The 27,924-nt window shown below is 44.4% G+C and overlaps 1 protein-coding gene across 2 annotated transcripts; it reads left to right on the top strand.

Annotated features, from left to right (window-relative positions):
- The first annotated feature begins 237 nt into the window (after window positions 1-237).
- LOC121532105 (ceroid-lipofuscinosis neuronal protein 6 homolog) lies at window positions 238-27,678 on the top strand. 2 transcript variants are annotated; one of them, XM_041837807.2, is made up of 9 exons: window positions 238-299; window positions 17,552-17,666; window positions 18,084-18,182; window positions 20,234-20,319; window positions 20,486-20,674; window positions 21,513-21,568; window positions 21,854-21,976; window positions 25,663-25,791; window positions 26,159-27,678. In XM_041837807.2, exons 1-9 carry the CDS (start codon window positions 297-299, stop codon window positions 26,307-26,309), a joined length of 951 nt encoding a protein of 316 aa, XP_041693741.1. In that variant the 5' UTR covers window positions 238-296; the 3' UTR covers window positions 26,310-27,678. The 2 variants fall into 2 exon arrangements, with proteins under 2 accessions (XP_041693741.1, XP_041693743.1); XM_041837809.2 differs by lacking the exons at window positions 238-299; window positions 20,234-20,319 and adding an exon at window positions 13,426-13,957.
- The last annotated feature ends 246 nt before the right edge of the window (window positions 27,679-27,924 follow it).

Raw genomic sequence — 27,924 nt, 5'->3', positions numbered from 1 at the left:
TCATTTCACAGGGCTCTGAATAATATGGAGTGTTGCTGGCCTTTTACTGTTGTCAAACCGCTTAAGATGGGGTGCCTGGGGCCTAATTTATAACCGTTGGGAAAATGTAACAGTAAATAGCTGTGTGCACCATTTCTGAAAAGACTGCGCACGCACTAAAATATTGAGATTTATAAACTTGGCACATGCTATAAATACGCATGTCTCCCCTTATAAATCAGACCTTCCGTAAAACTGTGCGCGCGTTATCGAGCATTATAAAACTCCACCTGAAAAACGCCCATCATTCATACTTTATGGTGACTATAACGCCCTTATTTGCTGTATACTTTGGAAGTATTGGAATTAGGGAAGACAGTATTTAAAGTAAATAGCAATGCATGGCGAACTTGATCAAATGTCTTTGGAGGTGTTAGCAGAATGTTTTCTTTTGCAGTGACATTTGCTGTATCTGATCGTTTGCAAATTGTTGTGAACCTGTAAACAGATCGTTTGAATGCAATAATAATATGTGGTTCTCTGTAGCTCAGCTGGTAGAGCACGGCGCTTGTAACGCCAAGGTAGTGGGTTCAATCCCCGGGACCACCCATACACAAAAATGTATGCACGCATGACTGTAAGTCGCTTTGGATGAAAGCGTCTGCTAAATGGCATATTATTAATAATGTCTTGCATTCACTTTTTCCCAAACCTAAATATGCTAAATTCTGAAACATTGTCTACTCAGAAAAAATAAGAAGAAACTACAAGGAGGCCTACTTAGAGGGGTAGCCTATAGAATTCAATGAAAAAGAGCAACTGTCTGTTCACCTGTTAAATTCTACTGTATGTTAGAAACCGTGCTTCCTGTCGGATGCATAGAGCAAAAACGTGAAATTATAATAGCCTATCTAATGGGCCCAATTAAATGGGAGACGCACCTGGTAAAATGCATCTTCTTAAAATGTGATTTAAAACCTAACCCTAACCGTATTCCTAACCTTAAACACACTGCTAACCTTATTCCTAACCTTAAATAAAAGGTTGTAGCCAATCTTGACTTTGTGGCTGTGGAATCTGACTTTGTGGCTGTGGAATCTGACTTTGTGGCTGTGGAATCTGACTTTGTGGCTGTGGAATCTGACTTTGTGGCTGTGGAATCTGACTTTGTGGCTGTGGAATCTGACTTTGTGGCTGTGGAATCTGACTTTGTCACTGTGGAATCTGACTTTGTGGCTGTGGAATCTGACTTTGTGGCTGTGGAATCTGACTTTGTGGATAAAGAAGCTAGCGGAACCCCCTTGAAACTGATTGAGAGCAAATGGTTGGTATGCAGATGTAACCGGTGTGAAATGGCTAGCTAGTTAGCGGTGTGCGCTAGTAGCGTTTCAATCGGTGACGTCACTCGCTCTGAGACCTTGAAGTAGTTGTTTCCCTTGTGTGGTGTCGAGAAAACGTTGCTAATTATTCTGTGAGACCAAGGAAATCCGCTGACGCTGTACTTTGATTATAAAGGTTTATTTATATCAAAGGGTTACAGCTTCAATTTACAGATATCTGCAGACATCTGGAGAATAATCGCCCAATCTCAAATATGATTATTCTGTCCTCCTTTGTTTTAACCAAGTATTTATATCCTATGCCCTATGTAATATAATATGGGTGTTTTCCCTACCGACCAATCCCAGGAGGCCACCTAACAGACTTCCTCGGCTTTAGGGTGCCCCTATAGAACTCCTCCCCAGATGCTCCCTTTAAGCTGAGTCAACATCCTCTAAAACCATTTGAAACCATTAGCAAAGTCATAAATTCCTCAGATACCACACTTGCTCTGCAAGGACCGCGGCTTTTGTGGAGCGACGGGTAACGGTGCTTCGAGGGTGATTGTTGTCAATGTGTGCAGAGGGTCCCTGGTTCAAGCCCAGGTAGGGGCGAGGAGAGGGACGGAAGCAACACTGTTACACAGATGCTGCATGGACTTTTCACCGGTAAAACGTAAATAATTATTATTCACGATTGAATGCGGTAGTGTTTTTGTCTTATAGTAACGTTATACAATGCTATTATATTCGGTACTGTTATGTAGAATACTATCATTATGTGATCTTGCAGACATTGATTCAGCTTTCATCTAACTTTAATAAACGAGCACCATTCGCCTGAGTAGCCTGTTCTCTACGCGTAATGTAGAGAATATAAAAGTGCAGAACGTATACACATGCGCAGGGGATCTTTAGTACAGCAAACTAAAGATCCCGGAAAAGTCAGATCCGCAGTGACAGACAATATTTTATTAATCAAATGTTTTTTGTATGTTTTCTAGTAATAAAATACCTATCACATTACAAATGTAGTAATGACAGACTGCATTTGAAACTTCACGCACAGTAAAACTTTTGTTTGACTTATTAAATAATTGTATCGATAAGAGAGGTAAAAAGGTGCTTGTGCATTGATAAGCACACCAAAGCACACCAAAGACATCATTAACGATAAGTAATCAAATAAAGATGGCACTTCTAAAAGCCTATTTCACACCACAGCCTGCTGAATTTGATAAATTACTTAGCAGCTACTCTTCCTGGGGTCCAGCAAAATTAAGAGAGTTATACAATTTTAAAAACATTACAACACATTCACAAAAGATTTCATAACACATTCACAACAGATATCACAATACACCAAGTGTGTGCCCTCAGGCCCCTACTCCACTACCACATATCTACAACACAAAAGCCATGTGTACGTGTGTGTATAGTGCATATGTTATCGTGTGTGTGTATGCATGTGTCTGTGTTTGTGTTGCTTCACAGTCCCCGCTGTACCATAAGGTGTATTTTGATCTGATATTTAAATCTAATTTTACTGCTTGCATGAGTTACTTGATGTGGAATAGAGTTCCATGTAGTTATGGCTCTATGTAGTACTGTGCACCTCCCATAGTCTGTTCTGGACTTGGGGACTGTGAAGAGACCTCTGGTGGCATGTCTTGTGGGGTGTGCATGGGTGTCCGAGCTGTGTGCCAGTAGCTCAAACATACATACTCGGTGCATTCAACATGTCAATACCTCTCACAAATACAAATAGTAATGAAGTCAATCTCTCCTCCACTTTGAGCCAGGAGAGATTGACCTGCATATTATTAATGTTTGCTCTCTGTGTACATCCAAGGGCCAGCTGTGCTGCCCTGTTCTGAGCCAATTGCAATTTTCCTAAGTCCCCCTTTGTGGCACCTGACCACACGACTGAACAGTTGTCCATGTGCGACAAAACTAGGGCCTGTAGGACCTGCCATGTTGATAGTGCTGTTAAGAAAGCAGGCTGCACTTTATTATGGACAGATTTCTCCCCATTTTAGCTACTGTTGTATCAATATGTTTTGACCATGACAGTTTAAAATCCAGGGTTAGTCCAAGCAGTTTAGTGACCTCAACTTGCTCAATTTCCACATTATTCATTACAATATTTAGTTGAGGTTTAGCGTTTAGTGAATGATTTGTCCCAAATACAATGCTTTTAGTTTTTGAAATATTTAGGACTAACTTATGCCTTGCCACCCAATCTGAAACTAACTGCAGCTCTTTGTTAAGTGTTGCAGTCATTTCAGTCGCTGTAGTAGCTGACGTGTATAGTGTTGAGTCATCCGCACACATAGACACACTGGCTTTACTCAAAGCCAGTGGCATGTTGTTGTTAAAGATTGAAAAAAGTAACCCTCTGTGTTCTTTTAGACAGGTAACTCTTTATCCACAATATAGCAGGGGGTGTAAAACCATAACACATGTTTTTCCAGCAGCAGACTATGATCGATAATGTCAAAAGCTGCACTGAAGTCTAACAAAACAGCCCCCACAATCTTTTTATCATCAATTTTTCTCAACCAATCATCAGTAATTTGTGTAAGTGCTGTGCTTGTTGAATGTCCTTCCCTATAAGCGTGCTGAAAATCTGTTGTCAATTTGTTTACTGTAAAATACCATTGTATCTGGTCAAACACAATTTTAAGGCACTCCAGCGCTTTTTAGTATCATTCTTTATATAATTTATCTTTGTTTCATAGTATAGTTTCTTCTTCTTTTTATTCGGGTTAGTCACATGATTTCTCAATTTGCAGTACTTTTTCCAATCAGTTGTACAGCCAGACTTATTTGCCATTCCTTTTGCCTCATCCCTCTCAACCATACATTTTCTCAATTCCTCATCAATCCACTGGGATTTAAACAGTTTTTACAGTCATTTTCTTAATGGGTGCGTGCTTATTAGTAACTGGAATAAGCAATGTCATAAATGTGTCAAGTGCAGGATCTGGTTGCTCCTCATTACACACCACATACCAACAAATATTATTTACATCAACAACATAGCAATCACTACAAAACGTATTGTATGACCTCTTATACACTGTATTAGGACCAGCCTTTGGAACTTTGGTTTTCCTAGATATGGCTACTATATTGTGATCACTACATCCGATGGATCAGGATACTGCTTTCAAGCAAATTTCTGCAGCATTAGTAAAGATGTGATCAATACATGTTGATGATTTCATTCCTGTGCTGTTTGTAACTACCCTGGTAGGTTGACTGATAACCTGAAGCAGGTTGCAGGCACTGGTTACAGTTTGAAGCTTTTTCTTGAGTGGGCAGCTTGATGAAAGCCAGTCAATATTTAAATCACCCAGAAAATATACCTCTCTGTTGATATCATATACATTATCAAGTATTTCACACATATTATCCAGATACTGACTGTTAGCAGTTGGTGGTCTATAGCAGCTTCCCACAAGAATGGGCTTTAGGTGAGGCAGATGAACCTGGAGCCATATTACTTCAACAGTATTTTACACGAGATCCTCTCTAATAATTACAGGAATGTGGTTCTAACCATAAACAGCAACACCTCCACCATTGGCATTTCTGTCTTTTCTGTAGATGTTATAACCATGTATTGCTACCACTGTATCATCAAAGGTATTATCTAAGTGAGTTTCAGAGATAGTCAGAATATGAATGTCATCTGTTACTAGCAAGTTATTAATTTCATGAACCTTGTTTCTTAAGCTACATATGTTAACATGGGCTATTTTTAGCACTTTTCTGGGATGCTTGATTGTTTTCATTGCTTTACTGGGAAGCTTAGCAGAAGTAGAAATGCTCATGTCATTTATGTTAGTGCAGGGTGCGCTGCACACTGCGGACTTCCTACTAGGGCACACCGCCTCAGTGCTAACAATATAACTCTGGTTCATAGGCACATGATTACTGCATACAATAGCTGTGGGATCAGCAGAGGCATTCAGGGCAGTTAGAGGGACATAAATTAGGTTACTTACATTTTGTCTAGCAACGCCCCTGGTATAATGTACATTTGCTGATGCATTATGACAACTCAGCGACACAATGGTAGGGATTAGCTGAGCTGGTCTTGGGTGATTGATAAGTTATTGTCTCAATGCTGCCTTATGATGCTGTGAAAGGATCCAGGAACCCAAATTATTCGGGTGGATCCCATCCTCCTTATAAAACGTGTTTTGTTTCCAAAAGGTATCGAAATTGTCAGCAAAAGTTACACCCATTGAGCGGCAATAATTGGATTTCGGCACAAATGAAAATATGGCACTGACTCTTCATTGTCTCAATGAAGAGTTTGGCGTTCGACTAGCCACGTGCAACATTCACGCACAGTTATGAGCCTGCTAGAGTTAACGGCAGGTGGAAGAGCAATATAATAAGCCTGAGCTGGAATGTGAAGCTAACTGAAGCTGACTAGCTTTAGAAAACTCTGAGTAGATCTACAGTGCCTTGCAAAAGTATTCATCCCTCTTGGCGTTTTTCCTATTTTGTTGCATTACAACCTGTAATTTAAATGGATTTTTATTTGGATTTCATGTAAAGGACATACACAAAATAGTCCAAATTGGTGTAGTGAAATGAAAAAAAGAACTTGTTTCAAAAAATTCAAAAAAATAAATAATGGAAAAGTGGTGCGTGCATATGTATTCACCCCCTTTGCTATGACGCCCCTAAATAAGATCTGGTGCAACCAATTACCTTCAGAAGTCACATAATTAGTAAAATAATGTCCACCTGTGTGCAATCTAAGTGTCACATGATCTCAGTATATATACACCTGTTCTGAAAGGCCCCAGAGTCTGCAACACCACTAAGCAAGGGGCACCACCAAGCAAGCGGCACCATGAAGACCAAGGAGCTCTCCAAACAGGTCAGGGACAAAGTTGTGGAGAAGTACAGATCAGGGTTGGGTTATAAAAAAATATCAGAAACTTTGAACATCCCACGGAGTATCATTAAATCCATTATTAAAAAATGGAAAGAATATGGCACCACAACAAACCTGCCAAGAGAGGGCCGCCCACCAAAACTCACGGCCCAGGCAAGGAGGGTATTAATCAGAGAGGCAACAAAGAGACCAAAGATAACCCTGAAGGAGCTGCAAAGTTCCACAGTGGAGATTGGAGTATCTGTCCATAGGACCACTTTAAGCCGCACACTCCACAGAGCTGGGCTTTATGGAAGAGTGGCCAGAAAAAAGCCATTGCTTAAAGAAGAAAATAAGCAAACACGTTTGGTGTTCTACCAAAAGGCATGTGGGAGACTCCCCAAACATATGGAAGAAGGTACTCTGGTCAGATGAGACTAAAATTGAGCTTTTTGGCCATCAAGGAAAATGCTATGTCTGCCGCAAACCCAACACCTCTCATCACCCCGAGAACACCATCCCCACAGTGAAGCATGGTGGTGGCAGCATCATGCTGTGGGGATATTTTTCATCGGCAGGGACTGGGAAACTGATCAGAAATACAGAGAAATTCTTGAGGGAAACCTGTTTCAGTCTTCCAGAGATTTGAGACTGGGACGGAGGTTCACCTTCCAGCAGGACAATGACCCTAAGCATACTGCTAAAGCAACACTCGAGTGGTTTAAGGGGAAACATTTAAATGTCTTGGAATGGCCTAGTCAAAGCCCAGACCTCAATCCAATTGAGAATCTGTGGTATGACTTAAAGATTGCTGTACACCAGCGGAACCCATCGAACTTGAAGGAGCTGGAGCAGTTTTACCTTGAAGAATGGACAAAAATCCCAGTGGCTACATGTGCCAAGCTTATAGAGACATACCCCAAGAGACTTGCAGCTGTAATTGCTGCAAAAGGTGGCTCTACACAGTATTGACTTATAGTTATGCACACTCAAGTTTTCTGTTTTTTTGTCTTATTTCTTGTTTGTTTCACAAGAAAACATATTTTGCATCTTCAAAGTGGTAGGCATGTTGTGTAAATCAAATGATACAAGCCCCCCCAAACTCAATTTTAATTCCAGGTTGTAAGGCAACAAAATAGGAAAAATGCCAAGGGGGGTGAATAGTTTCTCAAGCCACTGTAGCTACAATCATAGTATACCCCTCAGGTGTGTCTATTTTCCTTGTGTATTTATTATCATTTGTTTGAAAACCTTAAGGTCCAATGTTGCCAATTTTTTAAAATCTCAATATCATATCATTTCTGGGTAACAATTAAGTACCTTACTGTGATTCTTTTCAATTGAAATGGTAAAAAATAAATAAAAATACCTTCTTAGCAAAGAGCAATTTCTCAAGCAAGAATTTCACTAGGACTGTCTGGGAGTGGTCTGAGTGGGTAGGGGAAAACTGAATACTATCTGTTATTGGCAGAGAGGTTTGGAATTGTCTTTATTATTGATGTCACCAGGCAGGTGGCGGCATGTAGCCCAGCGGTTACCGTGTTGGGCCTGTAACCGGTAAAGGTTGCTAGTTCGAATCCCCGAGCTGACAAGGTGCAGTCTGTCCAGCTGCCGTTGAACAAGGCACTTAACCCTAATTGCTCCAGTGTTGCTGTCAATAATGTCTGATCCTCTCCGAGGGTGTGTCAGGAGGAGTGGGATATGCAAAAAAACACATTTCCAAGTTGTACATGTGTGAAACAGGACAACTTGAAGCACCCCCAATTTGATGTTTATATCATTTTTGCACAATTTTGTGAGTGTCTAGCTACGTGTCCCATTCACAGCCTGGATTCCACTACTCCCCTTTATAGTATAATCAGTATAATTGTCACGCGTGCCGTAGGTGGGTGTAGTGGTGGAATCAAACGCAGAACACCGAAGGATAGTCCAAACAACTTTAGTAAATTTCCAAACAGGAAAAATGACAACACTTGCCCGAAGGCAAAAATACGCACAAAGGCGAAATAGCAAAAAGCGCACTAACAGGTGCGTAACACTCCAACGCAGTGGAGGAAAGCTCAACCGAGCGAAAGGGCGAAAATAAGCCCAACACACGACAGACCAAAATCAATAACACACAACACTAGACAAACACAACGAGAAACTTATAGGACACTAATTACGCTAAACGAGAACAGGTGTGACAACAAACAGACAAAAGCAAACGAACATGAAACATACAACGGTGGCAGCTAGTATTCCGGAGACAACGAACGCCGAAGCCTGCCCGAACAAGGGAGAGAGGCAGCCTCGGCCGAAACCGTGACAGTACCCCCCCCTTGACGCGCGGCTCCAGACGTGCGCCGACTCCGGCCTCGGGGACGACCCGGAGGACGCGGAGCAGGGTGCGTCGGGTGCCCACGATGGAATTCCGTCAGGAGAGACGGGTCCAAAATGTCTCTCCTCGGCACCCAGCACCGCTCCTCCGGACCGTACCCCTCCCACTCCACTAGATACTGGAGACCCCCCCATCCGACGTCTCGAATCCAAGATGGACCTCACGGAGTACGCCGGTGCCCCCTCGATGTCCAATGGGGGCGGAGGAGTCTCCCTGATCTCACTTTCTTGGAGTGGGCCAGCTACCACCGGCCTGAGAAGGGACACATGGAACGAGGGGTTAATACTTTTATATTCAACAGGTAGTTGTAATTTATAACACACCTCGTTCAACCTTCCCAGGACTTTAAATGGCCCTATAAACCGCCGACCCAGTTTCCGACAGGGCAGGCGGAGGGGCAGGTTTCTGGTAGAGAGCCAGACTCGATCACCAGGTGCGTACACCGGTCCCTCACTGCGGTGGAGATCGGCGCTCGCCTTATGACGTCGGAGGGCCCGCTGCAGGTGGACGTGTGCAGCGTTCCATGTCTCCTCCGAGCGCCGCGCCCACTCATCCACCGCAGGAGCCTCGATCTGGCTCTGCTGCCAAGGTGCCAGAACCGGCTGGTACCCTAACACACATTGGAAAGGGGTTAGGTTAGTGGAGGAATGGCGTAGGGAATTCTGGGCCATTTCGGCCCAGGGAACGTACCTTGCCCACTCCTCCGGCCGGTCCTGGCAGTATGTTATAAGAAACCTACCCACATCCTGGTTCACACGTTCCACCTGCCCATTACTCTCCGGGTGGTAACCCGAGGTGAGGCTCACCGAGACCCCCAACCGCTCCATAAAAGCTCTCCAGACTCTGGAGGTAAATTGGGGACCTCGATCAGACACAATATCCTCGGGTACCCCGTAGTGCCGGAACACATGGGTGAATAGGGCTTCGGCAGTTTGCAGGGCGGTGGGAAGGCCCGGCATGGGGAGCAAACGACAGGCCTTAGAAAACCGGTCCACAACGACCAGTATAGTGGTATTCCCCTGTGAAGGAGGAAGGTCAGTAAGGAAATCCACCGAGAGGTGGGACCATGGTCGTTGTGGAACGGGCAGGGGTAGTAACTTACCCCTAGGCAGATGTCTAGGCGCCTTACACTGGGCGCACACCGAGCAGGAGGAAACATAAACCCTCACATCCCTTGCCAACGTGGGCCACCAGTACTTGGCACTAAGACAGTGCACTGTCCGGCCGATACCCGGGTGTCTAGAGGAGGGTGACGTGTGAGCCCAATAGATCAATCGATCCCGAACCTCGAGCGGAACATACTTCCGACCCTCCGGGCATTGTGGTGGACTAGGGTCGGTGCGCAACGTCCGCTCGAGCTCAGCATCGACCTCCCACACTACCGGTGCCACCAGACACGACTCCGGCAGTATGGGAGTGGGCTCCACGGACCTCTCCTCCGTGTCATACCGCCGAGACAGCGCATCTGCCTTACCGTTCTGTGACCCAGGGATGTACGTGATCTTAAATGCAAACCGGGTCAAGAACATATTCCATCTAGCCTGCCGAGGGTTTAGCCTCCTCGCTGCCCGGATGTACTCCAGGTTACGGTGGTCCGTCAAAATGAGGAAAGGGTGTTGAGCCCCCTCAAGCCAGTGCCTCCACACCTTTAGGGCCTGTACCACGGCTAACAGCTCCCTGTCCCCTACGTCATAGTTTCGCTCCGCCGGACTGAGCTTCTTGGAATAGAAGGCACAGGGGCGGAGTTTAGGTGGCGCGCCTGACCGTTGTGAAAGCACGGCTCCAATACCGGCCTCAGACGCGTCCACCTCTACCTGAAATGGTAAAGAGGGATCCGGATGCGCCAGCACTGGAGCCGAGGTAAACAGGTCCTTCAGCCTCCCAAATGCCCTGTCCGCCTCGGCAGACCACTGCAGACGCACCGGGCCCCCCTTCAAGAGAGACGTGATGGGAGCTGCCACCTGTCCAAAACCCCGGATAAACCTCCGGTAGTAATTCGCAAACCCCAAAAACTGCTGCACCTCCTTCACAGTGGTTGGTGTTTGCCAATTACGCACGGCTGACACCCGGTCTACCTCCATCTTCACCCCTGACGCAGACAACTGATACCCCAAAAAGGAGACCGACTCCTGGAAAAACAGACACTTCTCTGCCTTAACATACAGGTCGTGCTCCACCAGCCTCCGCAACACTCTGCGCACCAGAGCCACATGCTCGACACGGGTAGGCGAGTACACGAGAATGTCATCTATGTACACCACGACCCCCTGCATGTCCCTGAAGATCTCATCCACGAATGATTGGAAAACTGACGGAGCGTTCATCAACCCGTATGGCATGACAAGATACTCGTAATGGCCCGAGGTGGTACTAAAGGCTGTCTTCCATTCATCGCCCTCCCTGATGCGTACCAAGTTGTACGCGCTCCTGAGATCTAATTTAGTGAAGAAACGCGCCCCATGCAAGGACTCAGTCATGGTCGCAATCAGCGGGAGTGGATAACTGTACTTCACCGTGATCTGATTGAGACCATGGTAATCGATGCACGGGCGTAAACCTCCATCCTTCTTCTTCACAAAAAAGAAACTCGAGGACGCAGGGGAAGTGGAAGGCCGTATGTATCCTTGTCTCAGAGTCTCCATAGCTTTCTTCTCCTCCTGAGACAGAGGATACACATGGCTCCGTGGGAGCGCAGCTCCTGCCTGGAGGTCTATCGCACAATCTCCCTGCCTATGGGGCGGCAACTGCGTCGCCCTCGACTTACTAAACGCAATAGCCAAATCCCCATACTCAGGGGGAACGTGCAATGCGGGCACCTGGTTTGGACTCTCCACCGAGGTAGCCCCTACGGAAACGCCTAAACATCTACCCACACACTGGGCAGACCACTCCATCAGAGCCCTCTCCTGCCACGAAATAGATGGGTTATGGGTACTCAACCAGGGCATGCCCAGCACCACCGGATACGCAGGAGAGTCAATCAGAAATAGCTGAATCATCTCCTGATGACCCCCCTGCGCACACATCCTAAGTGGCGCAGTGACCTCCCTGATCAAGCCCGCACCCAACGGACGGCTATCTAGGGCATGAACGGGGAAAGGGACATCAACAGGAAGAAGGGGAATCCCTAAAGCTAAACAAAACTTCTTATCAATAAAATTCCCAGCCGCGCCTGAATCTACCAGCGCCTTATGCTGGGAATGAGGTGCTACCTATGGAAAACTCACAGGCATACAGAAATGTGCAACAGAGAGCTCTGGGTGAGTGGGGCACCTACTCACCTGGAAGGAATCCCCAGTGCGGGACCTGTCGTCCTCTCCCCTAGGAGGCCATCCCCAGCACCTAGCCGCGGTGTGTCCTCCCCGACCACAGTTGGTGCAGGGGATGGACCCCCTAGTAAGCCGACCCCCTCCTCTCTAGCGCCAGCGCCCCGAGCTCCATGGGACACGGCTCGGAGGCGCTGGAGGGTGAAATGGACGGACCCCCTCGGAACGTCCGCGGGTAGCTAGTAGGTTATCCAGCCTGATGGACATGTCGACCAACTGGTCGAACGAGAGGCTGGTGTCCCTACAAGCCAGCTCCCGACGGACGTCCTCTCGTAGACTACATCTGTAGTGATCGACGAGAGCCCGATCATTCCACCCTGCATCTGCCGCTAGAGTACGGAATTCGAGGGCGAACTCTTGGGCACTCCTCCTCCCCTGCCGGAGGAAGACCAGACGCTCCCCGCCGCTTTCCCCTCCGGGGATGGTCAAACACCGCCCTGAAGCGGCGGGAGAACTCGTCGTACGTGATGGTGTCCGCGTCGATCCTCCTCCACTCCGCGTTGGCCCATTCCAATGCCTTCCCGGAAAGGCAGGAGATCAGGGCGGACACGCTCTCATGTCCCGAGGGCGCCGGGTGCACGGTGGCCAGGTACAGCTCCACCTGGAGAAGGAATCCCTGACACCCGGCCGCGGTTCCATCGTAGGCCCTCGGGAGCGAGAGTCGGACTCCTCGGGGTTCCGGAGCGGGAATGGGCGGACTGGCCGATGGTGCTGGCAGGGAGGGTGGCGGTGGAGGCGTTCCCCAGCCTCGGATGGTGGTGATCACCTCCTGCAGTGCGGTCCCTATCTGCAGGATCTGGTCCCGTTGTTCCCGGACCTGGTCCTCCAGCGTCGTCTGGGCTGCTGCGGCTCCTGCTGATTCCATTATTGGTGTGTTATTCTGTCACGTGTGCCGTAGGTGGGTGTAGTGGTGGAATCAAACGCAGAACACCGAAGGATAGTCCAAACAACTTTAGTAAATTTCCAAACAGGAAAAATGACAACACTTGCCCGAAGGCAAAAATACGCACAAAGGCGAAATAGCAAAAAGCGCACTAACAGGTGCGTAACGCTCCAACGCAGTGGAGGAAAGCTCAACCGAGCGAAAGGGCGAAAATAAGCCCAACACACGACAGACCAAAATCAATAACACACAACACTAGACAAACACAACGAGAAACTTATAGGACACTAATTACGCTAAACGAGAACAGGTGTGACAACAAACAGACAAAAGCAAACGAACATGAAACATACAACGGTGGCAGCTAGTATTCCGGAGACAACGAACGCCGAAGCCTGCCCGAACAAGGGAGAGAGGCAGCCTCGGCCGAAACCGTGACAATAATAGAGATCATTTTACTGATCATTGTTGGTTTGATAGCTATTTATGTACCGGGCCGGCCTAAATTGCATCCTATCTGCTCTACTCTGCCAAAGTCAGAGATTATGCCCCTGATAAAAAGGGGGTGGGGAAAACAGATTAACGGTTTATCTGCAGGCTACTGAACCATTTTATTTAAATATCCCTTTAGACTCAAACAGACTCATAGAACTGGAACATGCGTTTCATAAGAGATTCACTCAGCCGAACTGTGTGATAATATTTCAGAACTCTCTTCTAGACACGGGTTAGACTTTTTGAGGGCAATAACAGCCTGTATCAACTAATGCTGAGGAGAGGAATATCGTGTATACAATTGGAGGGTGTGGGACTCCCATCTCATCAAAGGCTATTATGTTACAGATAGTCACTGAGCCTGTCAATCTCTATTGTTGTGCTACTTTGTAAGGAGAGCAGCGGTGAGCGAAAGAAGAGGTTTTGAGGTCGGCATTGTTATTCGGATTGTTGACTTGCCAATTATTTAACACAGATCTACAAATGGCTATTTCCTTTGTGAAATCATTTTTGATCATCTAGTTTCTTGACCAAGTGTAAAGGGACGGTGGCTGCCAAGTCGGGTCTGAAAGAAGTGATATCGAGGAGAATCTTCAATGGTTCTGTTGGAAGGGAGATGCACGCATCAATGCGGAAACGGCAGAGCTATGCTATGCAGTCAACTTTTCTCCCTAGGTTTGAAAAACAACTTCTTGATATAACATTTGAAAAATGTAATTAAAATAGTCATACCTAAACAACTCATATCCAATTGAATTGTCTGCCCTTTATTGGCTTCCCCTACCTTTCATATGTATGACCCCTCACATCTTAAATGTTAATGTCAACATTACGATTATTAACAATTTCATAAGTAGACATATTAAAGCCTAATCATTAACATGTGTCTGTAAATAATGCCATACAGTACACTCTTTAAAATAAAGGTGCAAGTTGGAACCAAATAAGGTTCTTGAGAGTGATGCCATAGGGAACCATTTTAGGGTCTCTGAAGAACCATAAATGTGATGGTCTTTTTAAGAATCATACAAAAATCCAAAACCAGAAATGTTTTGGCCTTCCAGGACCGGAATTGAATAGCCCTGCTGTAGGGTTTTAAGCCTTATTTGCATATTTTTTTCGAGTGGATTTTCGAGTTACCAGTACCACCCATGACTGTGTTTGCTAGTGACAGAGACATGGTTGTTGCATTCATTCATTTTCAGTCCTGTGACCTTCACCAAGTGAGATCCTAAGTGAATATGTTGTCATAAATTGTATTCTTTACGGGTCTGATTCCGACCCGAGTTAAGCACACGTAAATGGAATGTAATTCCCTTTTCATGCACTTTTCTCTCTATGCGTATTCTGACCTTGAACTTAAGCATGAGGATAGCATGCTATTCACCCACTATTTGTTTGGGGTGGAAATCAAATAAATGAAGGTGTGGTTGAGGTTTGTCTACAGATACACCGTATTCTGACCTTGACTTAATTACCTAATAATTCCACCACCTTTAAGCGCGAGGAAACCATGAATAAGGTCTAGCGAACCTACCGGTTCCAAGTGAAAAAAAGCATCGACTTTAATTTTTCCAATAGAAATAACACCGTTCTCCATGCACTGTAATGTACAACTTGACTGTCTTAATGTCTTAATTATAGTCTACCCCAACTTTCTCTGTTTCCTATTTCTATCATGTTAAATATTAGCCACTATCAGTATCGACCGTCAGTAGGCCTAATAACAACACATATTCAACCTTCAATTTACTGTTAGTTTCCTTCAGTTGGTATCGTCTACATTATCATTCCATTTCATTACATTGTTAAGTTTACCTTCATTTGCTTCCTTTGTAAATGCTGCCATGTGGTTGTATTTATATTATTATTATTATTTTATTTTATTTTAGGGGGTAGATCAGCTTTAATATTGCAGATAGATTGTAACTTCCATCAATGTAATTGTCTGCATCACTTCCAATCCCCCATATGTTTTTTTTCTTCTTTTTTTTCTTGCATATATATATGTGGTTGTTGCTGAGGATCATTATTAACAGTTTATAATATTTAAAAAAATATATGTTGGCTAATTAAATCGTTATGGAGCGGAGATCCAAGCCTTAACAGTTTTAAACCAACACATGGCGCAATTCAAACTAAAAGGTACACCTTATTTAAAGGGATGCTTAAGATTAAGACAAATGTACTGAAAACCCTACTCCACGAGAAAATCTGTTGGCCGGCAAGTAGGATTGTTTTCAGTGGTTGAATGAAATGTATTCAGAGCACGCAAGGTAGCCACACCTGCAGAGTGCATTACGCGACTGAATAAGGTAAGGCTGAATACCAACTACTGTAAAGTGCATAGGAAAGGCGTGTGTAGGAAAGTCGGAATCGGGCCCTAAGACAATAAAATGCATATTTCGTATTTCTTTTGAGGACATAGTTTTACCCTAATATAGTGGCCTAAAACTCATAGTTTACAGGCCACATCAGGCCTGCAAGTTACGTTATGCGGGCTTGCAAAGTTATTGTAATTCCTATTGGCATCCAGCCAGAATGGGGATATCCAACATTTTGAATTTTTATTCACCCGCAACCTTCATTCAGAATGATTGCCGGGTTGGGAAGACTAAGATATGAGACCACCTTAAACATCTAACTGGAACAACCATTTCAGCAACGGGTGCAATAAGTCCAAGTAAGAGATTGAAATAGTTTCGAGAAATGTATGAAACAAGATACTGAAACAAACTATTCTAGAAATCTACCTGCAATAGAGCATGCTGGGAAATATGATAATGATGGGCGTGGTTTTGGTTAAACTCTGGTTATTGACACCAACACTGGGGTTCTTTTACACCACTGAGTGTTAATTTAACTCCCGAATCAACACTAGAAATGTTACACTGAAGAATCAACACTAGTTAACACTGGGCAATTTGCTGTGTGCTAAAAGGGACACATCTGCAGGCTTCCATACATTTCAATAACCTTTTAGAATTCTGAAGAACCGTAGATGCCACGTGAAGAACCCCACACTTCACTCAGAGGTAATTTCTTGGGCAAGAGTTCTCCAAGGAACCTTAAGAGCTGAGGAATAACCATTTAAGAACCTTCATTTTTTTCAGTGTAGTATCATACATTTATCTAACCAAGGTATAGTTCCCCTATTGGGCCTGCTGCAAGTAGGTGCTCAAATGCGCATTAGCAGGAGTTTCCTTTCCTTCTGTGGGATTGACAGGGTCAGTCCCCATGAGTGAATGTGTCACATTAATCTGAAAGATAGCCCACAGAAAAGTGATACTATGCCCTGCCAAGTGCAGCTGCTGCCTCTCCTCTCCTCTTAGCTCCACTCAGGAGTACTGACCTTATGAAACCAGCGTGCAGGAGGAGTGTGTTCGTTCAGGATTTGAAAGAGACAAATCGGATGAGATTAGAGTTGATTCTCCAGGCAGTTCCAGGATTGGGAAAGGGAAGATGTCCTCTCTGCCACAGGATCAGGGCATGCACTCATTTGTCACCACAACCCCTGCTGATGCTCCACATACTCTGTCTCTGGCTAGAAGATCTGCCCATGCAGTGTGCACGAGGCTCCCATAATCAGACTTCCAACACAGGCAGCTGAATGGAAGCTAAGGCCAAATGGGTTCTGCTAGGGAATGTGTAGAGCCAGCAGTGGATCTCTCTCTCAACTGCATGTGTCTTGTTTAATGACCAAATAGAGACACTAAACTTGTGAGAGAGATGACAGCAGCGCTGTTGTTTTGTTCTTTTGTTGGCCTTGTTAATGTTGGGGCCAAGACGAACAGATGGCATTAAAAAATGCCAGCAGATGGTCTGGGGCATAAAGGAAAGTCCAGCCTAATATCTTACAGCAGAGAAAGCCTTTGCAGACCTACTGTATAATACTGTATAGAAGAGAGACCACCCAACCCTGTGTATATACTGTGTATCCGCCCTCCCTCCCTCGGGACACATCTCTCCCTTCCAACAATCTGACTCTGCCTTGTGAGGTTCCTACTCTTTTAACGCTGTCTCTGAACCATACATACTTTATTTAACCAACAAAATCATAGTAGGTACCTAATGCACCCTACAGAGAGCAAAGCTGTGCACAAAGCTTAAGGGTTATTATTGATGTCATTGCAAAATATCAAAGGCCTTCCATTTAAAGTCTGAGCACATTAAATCCTTTTAACTTTAATAATGAGCTTATTTGTCCTCCTAATACACAACAGGCATGGGTCCATATTGATCTTATTTTGTCCTCCTTATACACAATAGGCATGGGTCCAGAGACATGGAATCGTCTCTGCTGAAGCCCAAGTTCCACCTGGACCTGTGGGTCAGTTTCACCATCCAGAACTGGCTGCTGGACTTAGGGAGGCCCATAGTCATGGTGAGTGAAAGAAAAAGAAAAAGTATTATTGACTTGAATGGCAATGTCCGGTCTAGTAATTGTATTTATATGGTGGACAACCCCTCAGACTACAACTCAATTGGTTGTCGGAGGTTGTGCAGTAGCACTTTCATAATACGGCCTATTTCATCTTAATCATTCTGGCTGGTACTAAATCAGTATGTGGTCACAATGAGTGGTTTATGGTAACTTTGACACAAATAGTAACTACAGGTACGTAGTATCAAATGTCAAGTAGTGGTGCTTGTTTCAACAACACCCAAGAAACCACAGTAATTATTAGGTCATTATAACATAATTACCATATTACCATTCCTGAGTAAACACAATGCTTATTACATGTCCCTGTGGTGTATAGCTTTCCCCTCCTCTAACTGATGAACTGTATATTTTCAGATCATCCTCCCTCTAGAGTGGTTCCCCCTGAACAGACCCAGTGCTGGGGACTACTTCCACATGGCTTACAACATCATCACACCCTTCCTGCTTCTCAAGGTAACTAATCATGGCACACAGAGACAGGGTGATGTTTATTAGACACACCATAACGAGACGTTTCAAAACTGATACGAAAACGAGTGTTTCTTGTTGGACAAGTCCAGGTAGTCCATCCCTGTTCTAGTTAGTTTTCTTCCTTTTGGTGCCTAATAAACACAATCCACGACAACCCGGGTGAATGCTACATGACGAGGGCACGCTACTGTCCCTCCAACATTGGTTTCTCTTCAGGCACTCTGGCAGTTTATAAGGGACACTTTGAAGGCATTGACATTAACTTGCTAAAGCAAATGTCAGCTCCACTCAGTCAGGCCAGTTATGGGAAGGTCAGACAGTCGTTTACTCGTTTTATGGAACATCACGCTATCTGTAGCCGATGTGAGTAAGACCTTTAAACAGGTCAACATTCACAAGGCTGCAGGGCCAGACGGATTACCAAGACGTGTACTCAGAGCATGCGCTGACCAACTGGCAAGTGTTTTCACTGACATTTTCAACCTCTCCCTGACCGAGTCTGTAATACCTACATGTTTCAAGCAGACCACCATAGTCCCTTTGCCCAAGAACGCCAAGGTAACCTGCCTAAATGACTACCGACCCGTAGCTCTCATGTCTGTAGCCATGAAGTGCTTTGAAATGCTGGTCATGGCTCACATCAATATCCTCATCCGAGAAACCCTAGACCCACCCCAATTTGCACACCGCCCCAACAGATCCACAGATGACGCAATCTCTACAGCACTCCACACGGCCATTTCCCACCTGGACAAAAGGAACACCTACGTGAGAATGCTGTTCATTGACTACAGCTCAGCGTTCAACACCATAGCGCCCTCAAAGCTCATCACTAAGCTAAGGACCCTGGGACTAAACACCTCCCTCTGCAACTGGATCCTGGACTTCCTGACGGGCCGCCCCCAGGTGGTAAGGGTAGGCAACAACACATCTGCCACGCTGATCCTCAACATGGGGGCCCCTCAGGGATGCGTGCTCAGTCCCCTCCTGTACTCCCTGTTCACCCACGACTGCGTGGCCAAGCACGACTCAAACACCATCATTAAGTTTGCCGACGACACAATGATGAGACAGCCTATATGGAGGAGGTCAGAAACCTGGCAGTGTGGTGCCAGGACAACAACCTCTCCCTCAACGTGAGCAAGACAAAGGAGCTGATCGTGGACTACAGGAAAAGGAGGGCCGAGCATGCCCCCATTCACATCGGCGGGGCTGTAGTGGAGCGGGTCGAGAGCTTCAAGTTCCTTGGTGTCCACATCATCAACAAACTATCATGGTCCAAACACACCAAGACAGTCGTGAAGAGAGCAAGACAATGCCTATTCCCCCTCAGGAGACTGAAAAAATTTGGCATGGGTCCTCAGATCCTCAAAAAGTTATACAGCTGCACAATCGAGAGCATCCTGACTGGTTGCATCACCACCTGGTATGGCAACTGCTCGGCCTCCGACCGCAAGGCACTATAGAGGGTAGTGCGTACGGCCCAGTACATCACTGGGGCCAAGCTTCCTGTCATCCAGGACCTCTATACCAGGTGGTGTCAGAGGAAGGCCCTAAAATTTGACAAAGACTCCAGCCACCCAAGTCATAGACTGTTCTCTCAACTACCGCACAGCAAGCAGTACCGGAGTGCCAAGTCTGGGACCAAAAAGGCTCCTTAACAGCTTCTATCCCCAAGCCATAAGACTGCTGAACACTTAATAAAATGGCTACCCAGACTATTTGCATTGACCCCCTTTTTTACGCTACTGCTACTATCTTTTTATTATCTATGCATAGTCACTTTACCCCTACCTACATGTACATATGAGCTCAATTACCTCGACTAACCTGTACCCCTGCACATTGACTTGGTACCAGTACCCCCTGTATATATATTTTTTTGCTTTAGTTTATTTAGCAAGTATTTTCTTACTCTGTATTGTTGGTTAAGGGCTTGTAAGTAAGCATTTCACGGTAAGGTCTACTACACCTGTTGCATTCGGTGCATGTGACAAATACAATTTTATTTTATTTTATTTGTCATGTCTCAGATGAAACCCATACACACGTTGGACTGAGGGAGCTGAAAGAGCACAGGCAGTCAGACAGAATTGAGATGAAGTTTTCTGAAGAACAGGTGGGCTGGACAGTGGTATTGAGATTATGTTTTGTGCCAGCCTGTCAAGTTGAACAGAGAACATAACATTTATGTCCCTGCTGGACTGCCATCTCCCACTGACCCCCCTGTTGAAATTGTCTCCAGAAGGAATTTCACTGCCCAATTCTCTCCCATCACTCTCTAGCTGATCGAGCGGAGCCCCAAGACACTGCCCCACTCCGCCGTGTACCTGTGCATCATCACCTTTGTGATGGGCGCCAGCATCCACCTGGTGGGTGACTCCATCAACCATCGCCTCCTGCTGAGTGGCTACCAGCTCCACTTGTCTGTCAGAGAGAACCCCATCATCAAGAACCTCAAGCCTGCCTCTCTGGTACTCCACCACGACACCCAATCTCCCTCTATACCTCTCCCATACTCAGGAGTACTTGTCTTGACCAGCGGGCAAGCTGGTTTTAATTACACCTTTACAACCAGTTTAAGGCTTACGTGGAATTATTATGTAATTTCAATCAGTTTTGCCAGGATGTTATTGCAAGGTTGTAACAAAGTCATTTCATTCAGTTTTGCCGTAAACCGCTGGGTGGAGATAATGAGTGTCCGCCACACAATAACATACCACTATCTGCCTACTACATTGTGTATTGTCAATAACACTGTGAAAGCTGAACATAAAGCTGTGAAAGTCAAGGACTGCCATACTCCCATGAATACTGTGCTACTGCTATCCTGATAATGTGTGTAACTTTTTACATTGTTTTTGCTCATTGGATAGGCTTGTTTTCGTATAAAGACCAAATATGAAATTGTAGTACTCATTAGCATGATTTGATTTGATTATATTTTGGTAATTTGTCACGTCTGCTCCCGCTCCCCCTCCCCCTCCGTGGCGTTCGAGGGCGCCAGGCTGCCCATCATTACGCACACCTGTCACCATCGTTACGCACATCTGCACTTCATTGGACTCACCTGGACTTCATCACTGTTTAAATACATCGCCTATATCTGACTGTTCCTCAGTTGTGATCCCCGTGTCAGCATTGATGTTGTTTCGTTTCCAATGTCCAGACGCTGTCCGTGTTTTGTTCCATGTCTTTTATTTATTAAATCATCAGCCTGTACTTGCTTCCCATCTCCCAGTGTTTGTGGAACCGAGATCGTCACAGTAATTACAGGAATTATATACTTTTACTGTCCTCTTTTTCCCACAGATAGATTCATTTGAGCTACTTTACTATTATGATGAAAAGCTTGGCCATTCTATGTGGTAAGGAACATGTTTGCTCGAAAGTGTCTTTACTGTACTGTACTGAATGACTGAATCAGGTGAAAAAAGTAATTCCACCTTGCCCATAGTTAAACATCAATTTATACCATTCAAACTGTGAATGTCATATGAAGATTACATAGATGTGAAGACTGTCATAGATATATTGACATGATGTGTTTGCAGATTACCAGCATTTGAATCCCTTTCAATGATTTAGTCTTCCCTGGGAAAAACACAATTGAACATGATTCAAAATGTGCTTTTTTCTCTTCTCTTCCACAGGTATGTTCCCTTCTTCCTCATCCTCTTCCTCTACTTCACTGGTTGCTTCACACACATCAAGGAGGAGAAGAGGATGCCGCTCCCTGCTTGGTTTCTTCTTGCTCCCAGCGCCGTCTACTATTGGTCAGCCTCTTCACCCCTCTCTAGTGTCATATCATACTATCACAGCCTGTAATGCTAGAATGGTTGTTTTGTTTCCGCATCCACTGTGAGTGAACACAATGACTTAGCCCTGGGCATAGGGCAGGACACGTCAGTGTATCGTGCGTGCACGTGTTTGTGAGGGAGGAAGAGAGTGAGGGAGGGAGTGAGGGAGGGAGGGATGCATTGTACGTTCTGATTCCAATGGACTCTTGTCCATTATTCACCACAGCAAAACTCACTCCCTGAGACTTGCCCTCTATCTGTAGAGTTCTTTATGGGCTGCGTTCACAAGGTTATGGTGCAGCGTTACAGTATTTCCCTTCAGATGTCTCCCATATGCTACTAAAATGTAACATGCTGGAAGAGTTATCAGACAAGTTTTCAGACTTAAAAGCCAAATAAAAGGCACTGAAAGACATTGTACGTTTTTAGGCAACATTTTGAATTACTTTTTTATCCTTCATGTCAAAACTGTATGGGATGGTTTCGCGGACACAGATTACGCCTAGTCCTCGACTAAAAAGCAAGCTCAGTGGAGAATCTTTATTGAAATTACTTTTTATTGCAAGGCTTAATATGTGTTCGGGAAACCTCCCCTATGTGAGAATATGAAATGTAGGAGTTGACAGGAAAGGATTTCATCCATTGTTTTCAAAGTGGTTTGATAATTTGGGTCAATTTCAATGAACAAGGCAAAGAGAGAGTATGGCCCAATCCCAAATCGACCTGTAGACTTGTGGAGATCTGAGAGGATTTGATTGGTGTAAGCAATATAATAATAGATCCACCTTGCACTCTGATAGGCTAGATGGACATTTCCCCATGCTTATACCAATCAAATACTCTCAGATCTCTACAAGTGCATTGATCTTAGGGTCTACAGTTGAAGTCGGAAGTTTACATACACTTAGGTTGGAGTCATTAAAACTCGTTTTTCAACCACTCCACAAATTTCTTGTTAACAACTACAGTTTTGGCAAGTCGGTTAGGACATCTACTTTGTGCATGACACAAGTAATTTATCCAACAATTGTTTACAGACAGATTATTTCACTTATAATTCACTGTATCACAATTCCAGTGGGTCAGAAGTTTACATACACTAAGTTGACTGTGCCATTAAACAGCTTGGAAAATTCCAGAAAATGATGTCATGGCTTTAGAAGCTTCTGATAGCCTAATTGACATAATTTGAGTCAATTGGAGGTGTACCTGTGGATGTATTTCAAGGCCTACCTTCAAACTCAGTGCCTCTTTGCTTGACATGATGGGAAAATCACTAGAAATCAGCCAAGACCTCAGAAACGAATAGTAGACCACCACAAGTCTGATTCATCCTTGAGAGCAATTTCTAAACGCCGGAAGGTACCACGTTCATCTGTACAAACAATAGTGCGCAAGTATAAACATCGTGGGACCACGCAGCCATCATACCGCTAAGGAAGGAGACGCGTTCTGTTTCCTAGAGATGGACGTACCTTGGTGCGACAAGTGCAAATCAATCCCAGAACAACAGCAAAGGACCTTGTGAAGATGCTGGAGGAAACAGGTACAAAAGTATATATATCCACAGTAAAACCTGAAAGGCCGCTCAGCAAGGAAGAAGCCACTGCTCAAAAACCGCCATAAAAAAGCCAGACTACGGGTTGCAACTGCACATGGGGACAAAGATTGTACTTTCTGGAGAAATGTTCTTTGGCCATAATGACCATCGTTATGTTTGTAGGAAAAAGCCGAAGAACACCATCCCAACCGTGAAGCACGGGGGTGGCAGCATCATGCTGTGGGGGTGCTTTGCTGCAGGAGGGACTGGTGAACTTCACAAAATGGATGGCATCATGAGGAAGGAAAATAATGTGGATATATTGAAGCAACATCTCAAGACATCAGTCAGGAAGTTTAAGCTTGGTCGCAAATGGGTCTTCCAAATGGACAATGACCCCAAGCATACTTCCAAAGTTGTGGCAAAATGGCTTAAGGACAACAAAGTCAAGGTATTGGAGTGGCCATCACAAAGCCCTGACCTCAATCCTATAGAACATTTGTGGGCAGAACTGAAAAAGCGTGTGCGAGCAAGAGGCCTACAAACCTGACTCAGTTACACCAGCTCTGTCAGGAGGAATGGGCCAAAATTCACCCAACTTATTGTGGGAAGCTTGTGGAAGGCTACCCAAAATGTTTGACCCAAGTTAAACACTTTAAAGGCAATGCTACCAAATACTAATTGAGTGTATGTAATCTTCTGACCCACTGGGAATGTGATGAAAGAAATAAAAGCTGAAATAAATAATTCTCTCTACTATTATTCTGACATTTCACATTCTTAAAATAAAGTGGTGATCCTAACTGACCTAAAACAGGGAACTTTTACTAGGATTAAATGTCAGGAATTGTGAAAAATTGAGTTTAAATGTATTTGGCTAAGGTGTATGTAAACTTCACTGTGGAGATGGTGTTCTCTGGGTGATGAGAGGTGTTGGGTTTGCGCCAGACATAGCGTTTTCCTTGATGTCCAAAAAGCTCAATTTTAGACTCATCTGACCAGAGTACCTTCTTCCATATGTTTGGGGAGTCTCCCATATGCCTTTTGGCGAACACCAAACGTGTTTGCTAATTCTTTTCTTTAAGCAATGGCTTTTTTCTGGCCACTCTTCCATAAAGCCCAGCTCTGTGGAGTGTACAGCTTAAAGTGGTCCTATGGACAGATACTCCAATCTCCGCTGTGGAACTTTGCAGCTCCTTCAGGGTTATCTTTGGTCTCTTTGTTGCCTCTGATTAATGCCCTCCTTGCCTGGGCTGTGAGTTTTGGTGGGCGGCCCTCTCTTGGCAGATTTGTTGTGGTGCCATATTCTTTCCATTTTTTTATAATGGATTTAATGGTACTCTGTGGGATGTTCAAAGTTTCTGATATTTTTTTTATAACCCAACCCTGATCTGTACTTCTCCACAACTTTGTCCCTGACCTGTTTGGAGAGCTCCTTGATCTTCATGGTGCCGCTTGCTTGGTGGTGCCCCTTGCTTAGTGGTGTTGCAGACTCAGGGGCCTTTCAGAACAGGTGTATATATATTGAGATCATGTGACAGATCATGTGACACTTAGATTGCACACAGGTGGACTTTATTTAACTAATTATGTTACTTCTGAAGGTAATTGGTTGCACCAGATCTTATTTAGGGGCTTCATAGCAAAGGGGGTGAATACATACACACGCACCACTTTTCCATTATTTATTTTTTTGAATTTTTTGAAACAAGTTCTTTTTTCATTTCACTTCACCAATTTGGACTCTTTTGTGTATGTCCATTGCATGAAATCCAAATAAAAATCAATTTAAATTACAGGTTGTAATGCAACAAAATAGGAAAAACACCAAGGGGGATGAATACTTTCGCAAGGCACTGCAGGTAGCTTAGTGGTTAAGAGCGTTGTGCCAATAACCGAAAGGTCGCTGGTTCTAATCCCCGAGCCGACTAGGTGAAAAATCTGTCGATGTGCCCTTGAGCAAGGCACTTAACCCTAGTTGCTCTGGATAAGAGCGTCTGCTAAATGACAGAAAATAAAAAATAAATTTAAAGGCATCAAACTGAATGTAACAGGGAGGGACTTAAGTAACCCAATTTCTGTTTATTGCATGCACTAATGAACACAGCTCTGTTCTGTACAGGTACCTGATCACGGAGGGCCAGATCTTCATCCTCTTCATCTTCACCTTCTTCGCCATGACGGCCACAGTGATGCACCAGAAACGTAAAGGCTTTGTCCCCGATAGCAATGGGCTCTTCCTGCTCTACAGGTATAATAATAGTCCTGTTTCCTACATTGTTTGTTCCTATTTTTTTAAAGAATATTTGGGGCGGTTTTCCGGACACAGATTAAGCCTAGTCCTAGGCTAAAAACAATGTTTTTTATTTAACAGACGCCCTTATACAGATTAGTTAGTGAGCGCATCCATTTTCATACTGGCCCCCCGTGGGAATCAAACTCACAACCCTGGCATTGCAAGCACCATGCTCTACCAACTGAGCTACACAGGACTCCATGTTCAATGGAGATGTTTTAGTCCAGGACTAGGATTAATCTTTTTCTGGGAAACCATCCCATTATTTAAAGTGAATTGAGACCTGAGCAAAATGTATTTTAAAATAAACTTGAATTGACAGTTTCTCCATCGCTCTGGGTCTGGTCTGCGTCTGGGTTGCTTGTCTCTGGAGCGACCAGGTCCTCCGCAAGAAATACCGCGGCGTCATCTACATACCGGAGCCTTGGGCATTCTACACTCTGCACATCAGAGACAAGGGGCCATCAGCTTGAGCAAGGCGAGGTGCAGAATCGCTAATCTTGATCACATAATGAGTAGTTACTTTGGATGCAGGTGCACAGCAGAGACAATCAGCGTGTTGGATGGAATCAGTTTGAGCAAGCGAGGCACAGAATCACTTATCTTGATCACCCATAATATAATGAGTAGCTATCTGGGATGCGAGGTGATTTGTAGATTTTGCCCATTCCGACTGCAATGCAGTCGATCTCCAACATGTACAATCACTAGCTGCTCAAATGACTCACTCAAGTCACGTGTGCTGGGAGGAAAAGACAGAGGGATAGAGCATGTGTTTACCTACTATGCAAAAAAAAAAAAAAAGAGATGTTGAGAGGTATTGTACTTTTGGGACTGTGTCAAGAACTTGAATTATCTCTAAAGTTAAGGGACTTTTTTTTTCTTTCTTTTAAGTTACCTAAGATAAATGAACTTGATTGCATATGCAGATACAGATGCAATTCCTCCATTGCTTATTTTTTACAGAGAAGTGATGTGGTGTAATCGTGGCAAGCCCCTGTTGATTGTATCATATGTCTCAGAACAGTAGGAGGAGCTGAGCCAGCACCATTTGTCAACACTGTGTGGAGACTGGAGAAACTGAATGTATGAGTCCCCTGGGATTCCTGCAGAGATGCTTTTCGATCACACCCACTCACCAGGGTTGGGGTCAATTCCATTTCGGGGTCAATTACATTTCCAGTCAATTCAGGTTAGTACACTGATTTTCCTTGTTGAAAAGCTACGGAATGGAATTGACCCAAACCCTGTCACTCACTCTATGCCCTTTATCAGGATCAAAAAGGTCATCATAGTTTTATCAATGTTCAGAAGCAGATTTCATTAAGTTCCTTGGATGATATGAAGTCATCTTAGCTTTTATTATGATGTGCACCACCAACACTGTGAGGACATTTTAGATGACTATGTTTTATTATGGCTTGACTAATTTAAAATATGTTGTAAATTTTTACCTTTATCTTTTCCATCTTGTTTCATACTGGGTTCTTGTAGAATGTAAAGGTACACTCAGCTAAATGACAGCACCAGAGATGAGTGAGATGCAACACTTCGCTCTCACACAGTCACACACATGATCTGCTAATGTGCACGGGTTCACTTCACACTGTTCACAGTGTGGTAGCCAGGGCTCCAAAACAGAAGTTGAGCCTCAACGCTCTTAGTTGTTTGCAGAAATTGACCCACTATGCTGTTTAATTTCTGCATCTACATCAAATCGCTGAGTCTACCTTTAATAGTGGAAAATATTGCCTAATTATTTTCCTATATTCCAATGCATATTTTCTATACTGTACTTGTCCAAACTATTGTTGTAGCCTATATAAAGCCATAAATAATGAATTATGTTTAGTCTGTGTTGTATGCTCACTCACACAAGTGAAGATTGTAAGGTCTGATATGACCCAATCTGGCAACCTCAAACTGTTAGAGATAGCTGTTTTTATAAACTGGGTGGTTTGAGCCCTGAATGCTGATTGGCTGACAGACGTGGTATATCAGAACTTATACCACTAGTATGACAAAACATTTATGTTTACTGCTCTAATTACATTGGTAACCAGTTTATAATAGCAATACCACGGCTGT

The sequence above is a fragment of the Coregonus clupeaformis genome, chromosome 19, assembly GCF_020615455.1.
Source record: "Coregonus clupeaformis isolate EN_2021a chromosome 19, ASM2061545v1, whole genome shotgun sequence".
Taxonomy (NCBI): Eukaryota; Metazoa; Chordata; class Actinopteri; order Salmoniformes; family Salmonidae; genus Coregonus; species Coregonus clupeaformis.
The sequence above is the reverse complement of the archived record's forward strand: the minus strand, read 5'-3'. Positions and strand labels throughout refer to the sequence as shown.

Bases quoted from the DNA above. Each gene is read 5' to 3' on its own strand.
- LOC121532105 (XM_041837807.2), top strand. The intron at 21,569-21,853 runs GTAAGGAACATG...TCTCTTCCACAG, and splicing joins AAGCTTGGCCATTCTATGTG to GTATGTTCCCTTCTTCCTCA. The intron at 21,977-25,662 runs GTCAGCCTCTTC...TGTTCTGTACAG, and splicing joins CCCAGCGCCGTCTACTATTG to GTACCTGATCACGGAGGGCC.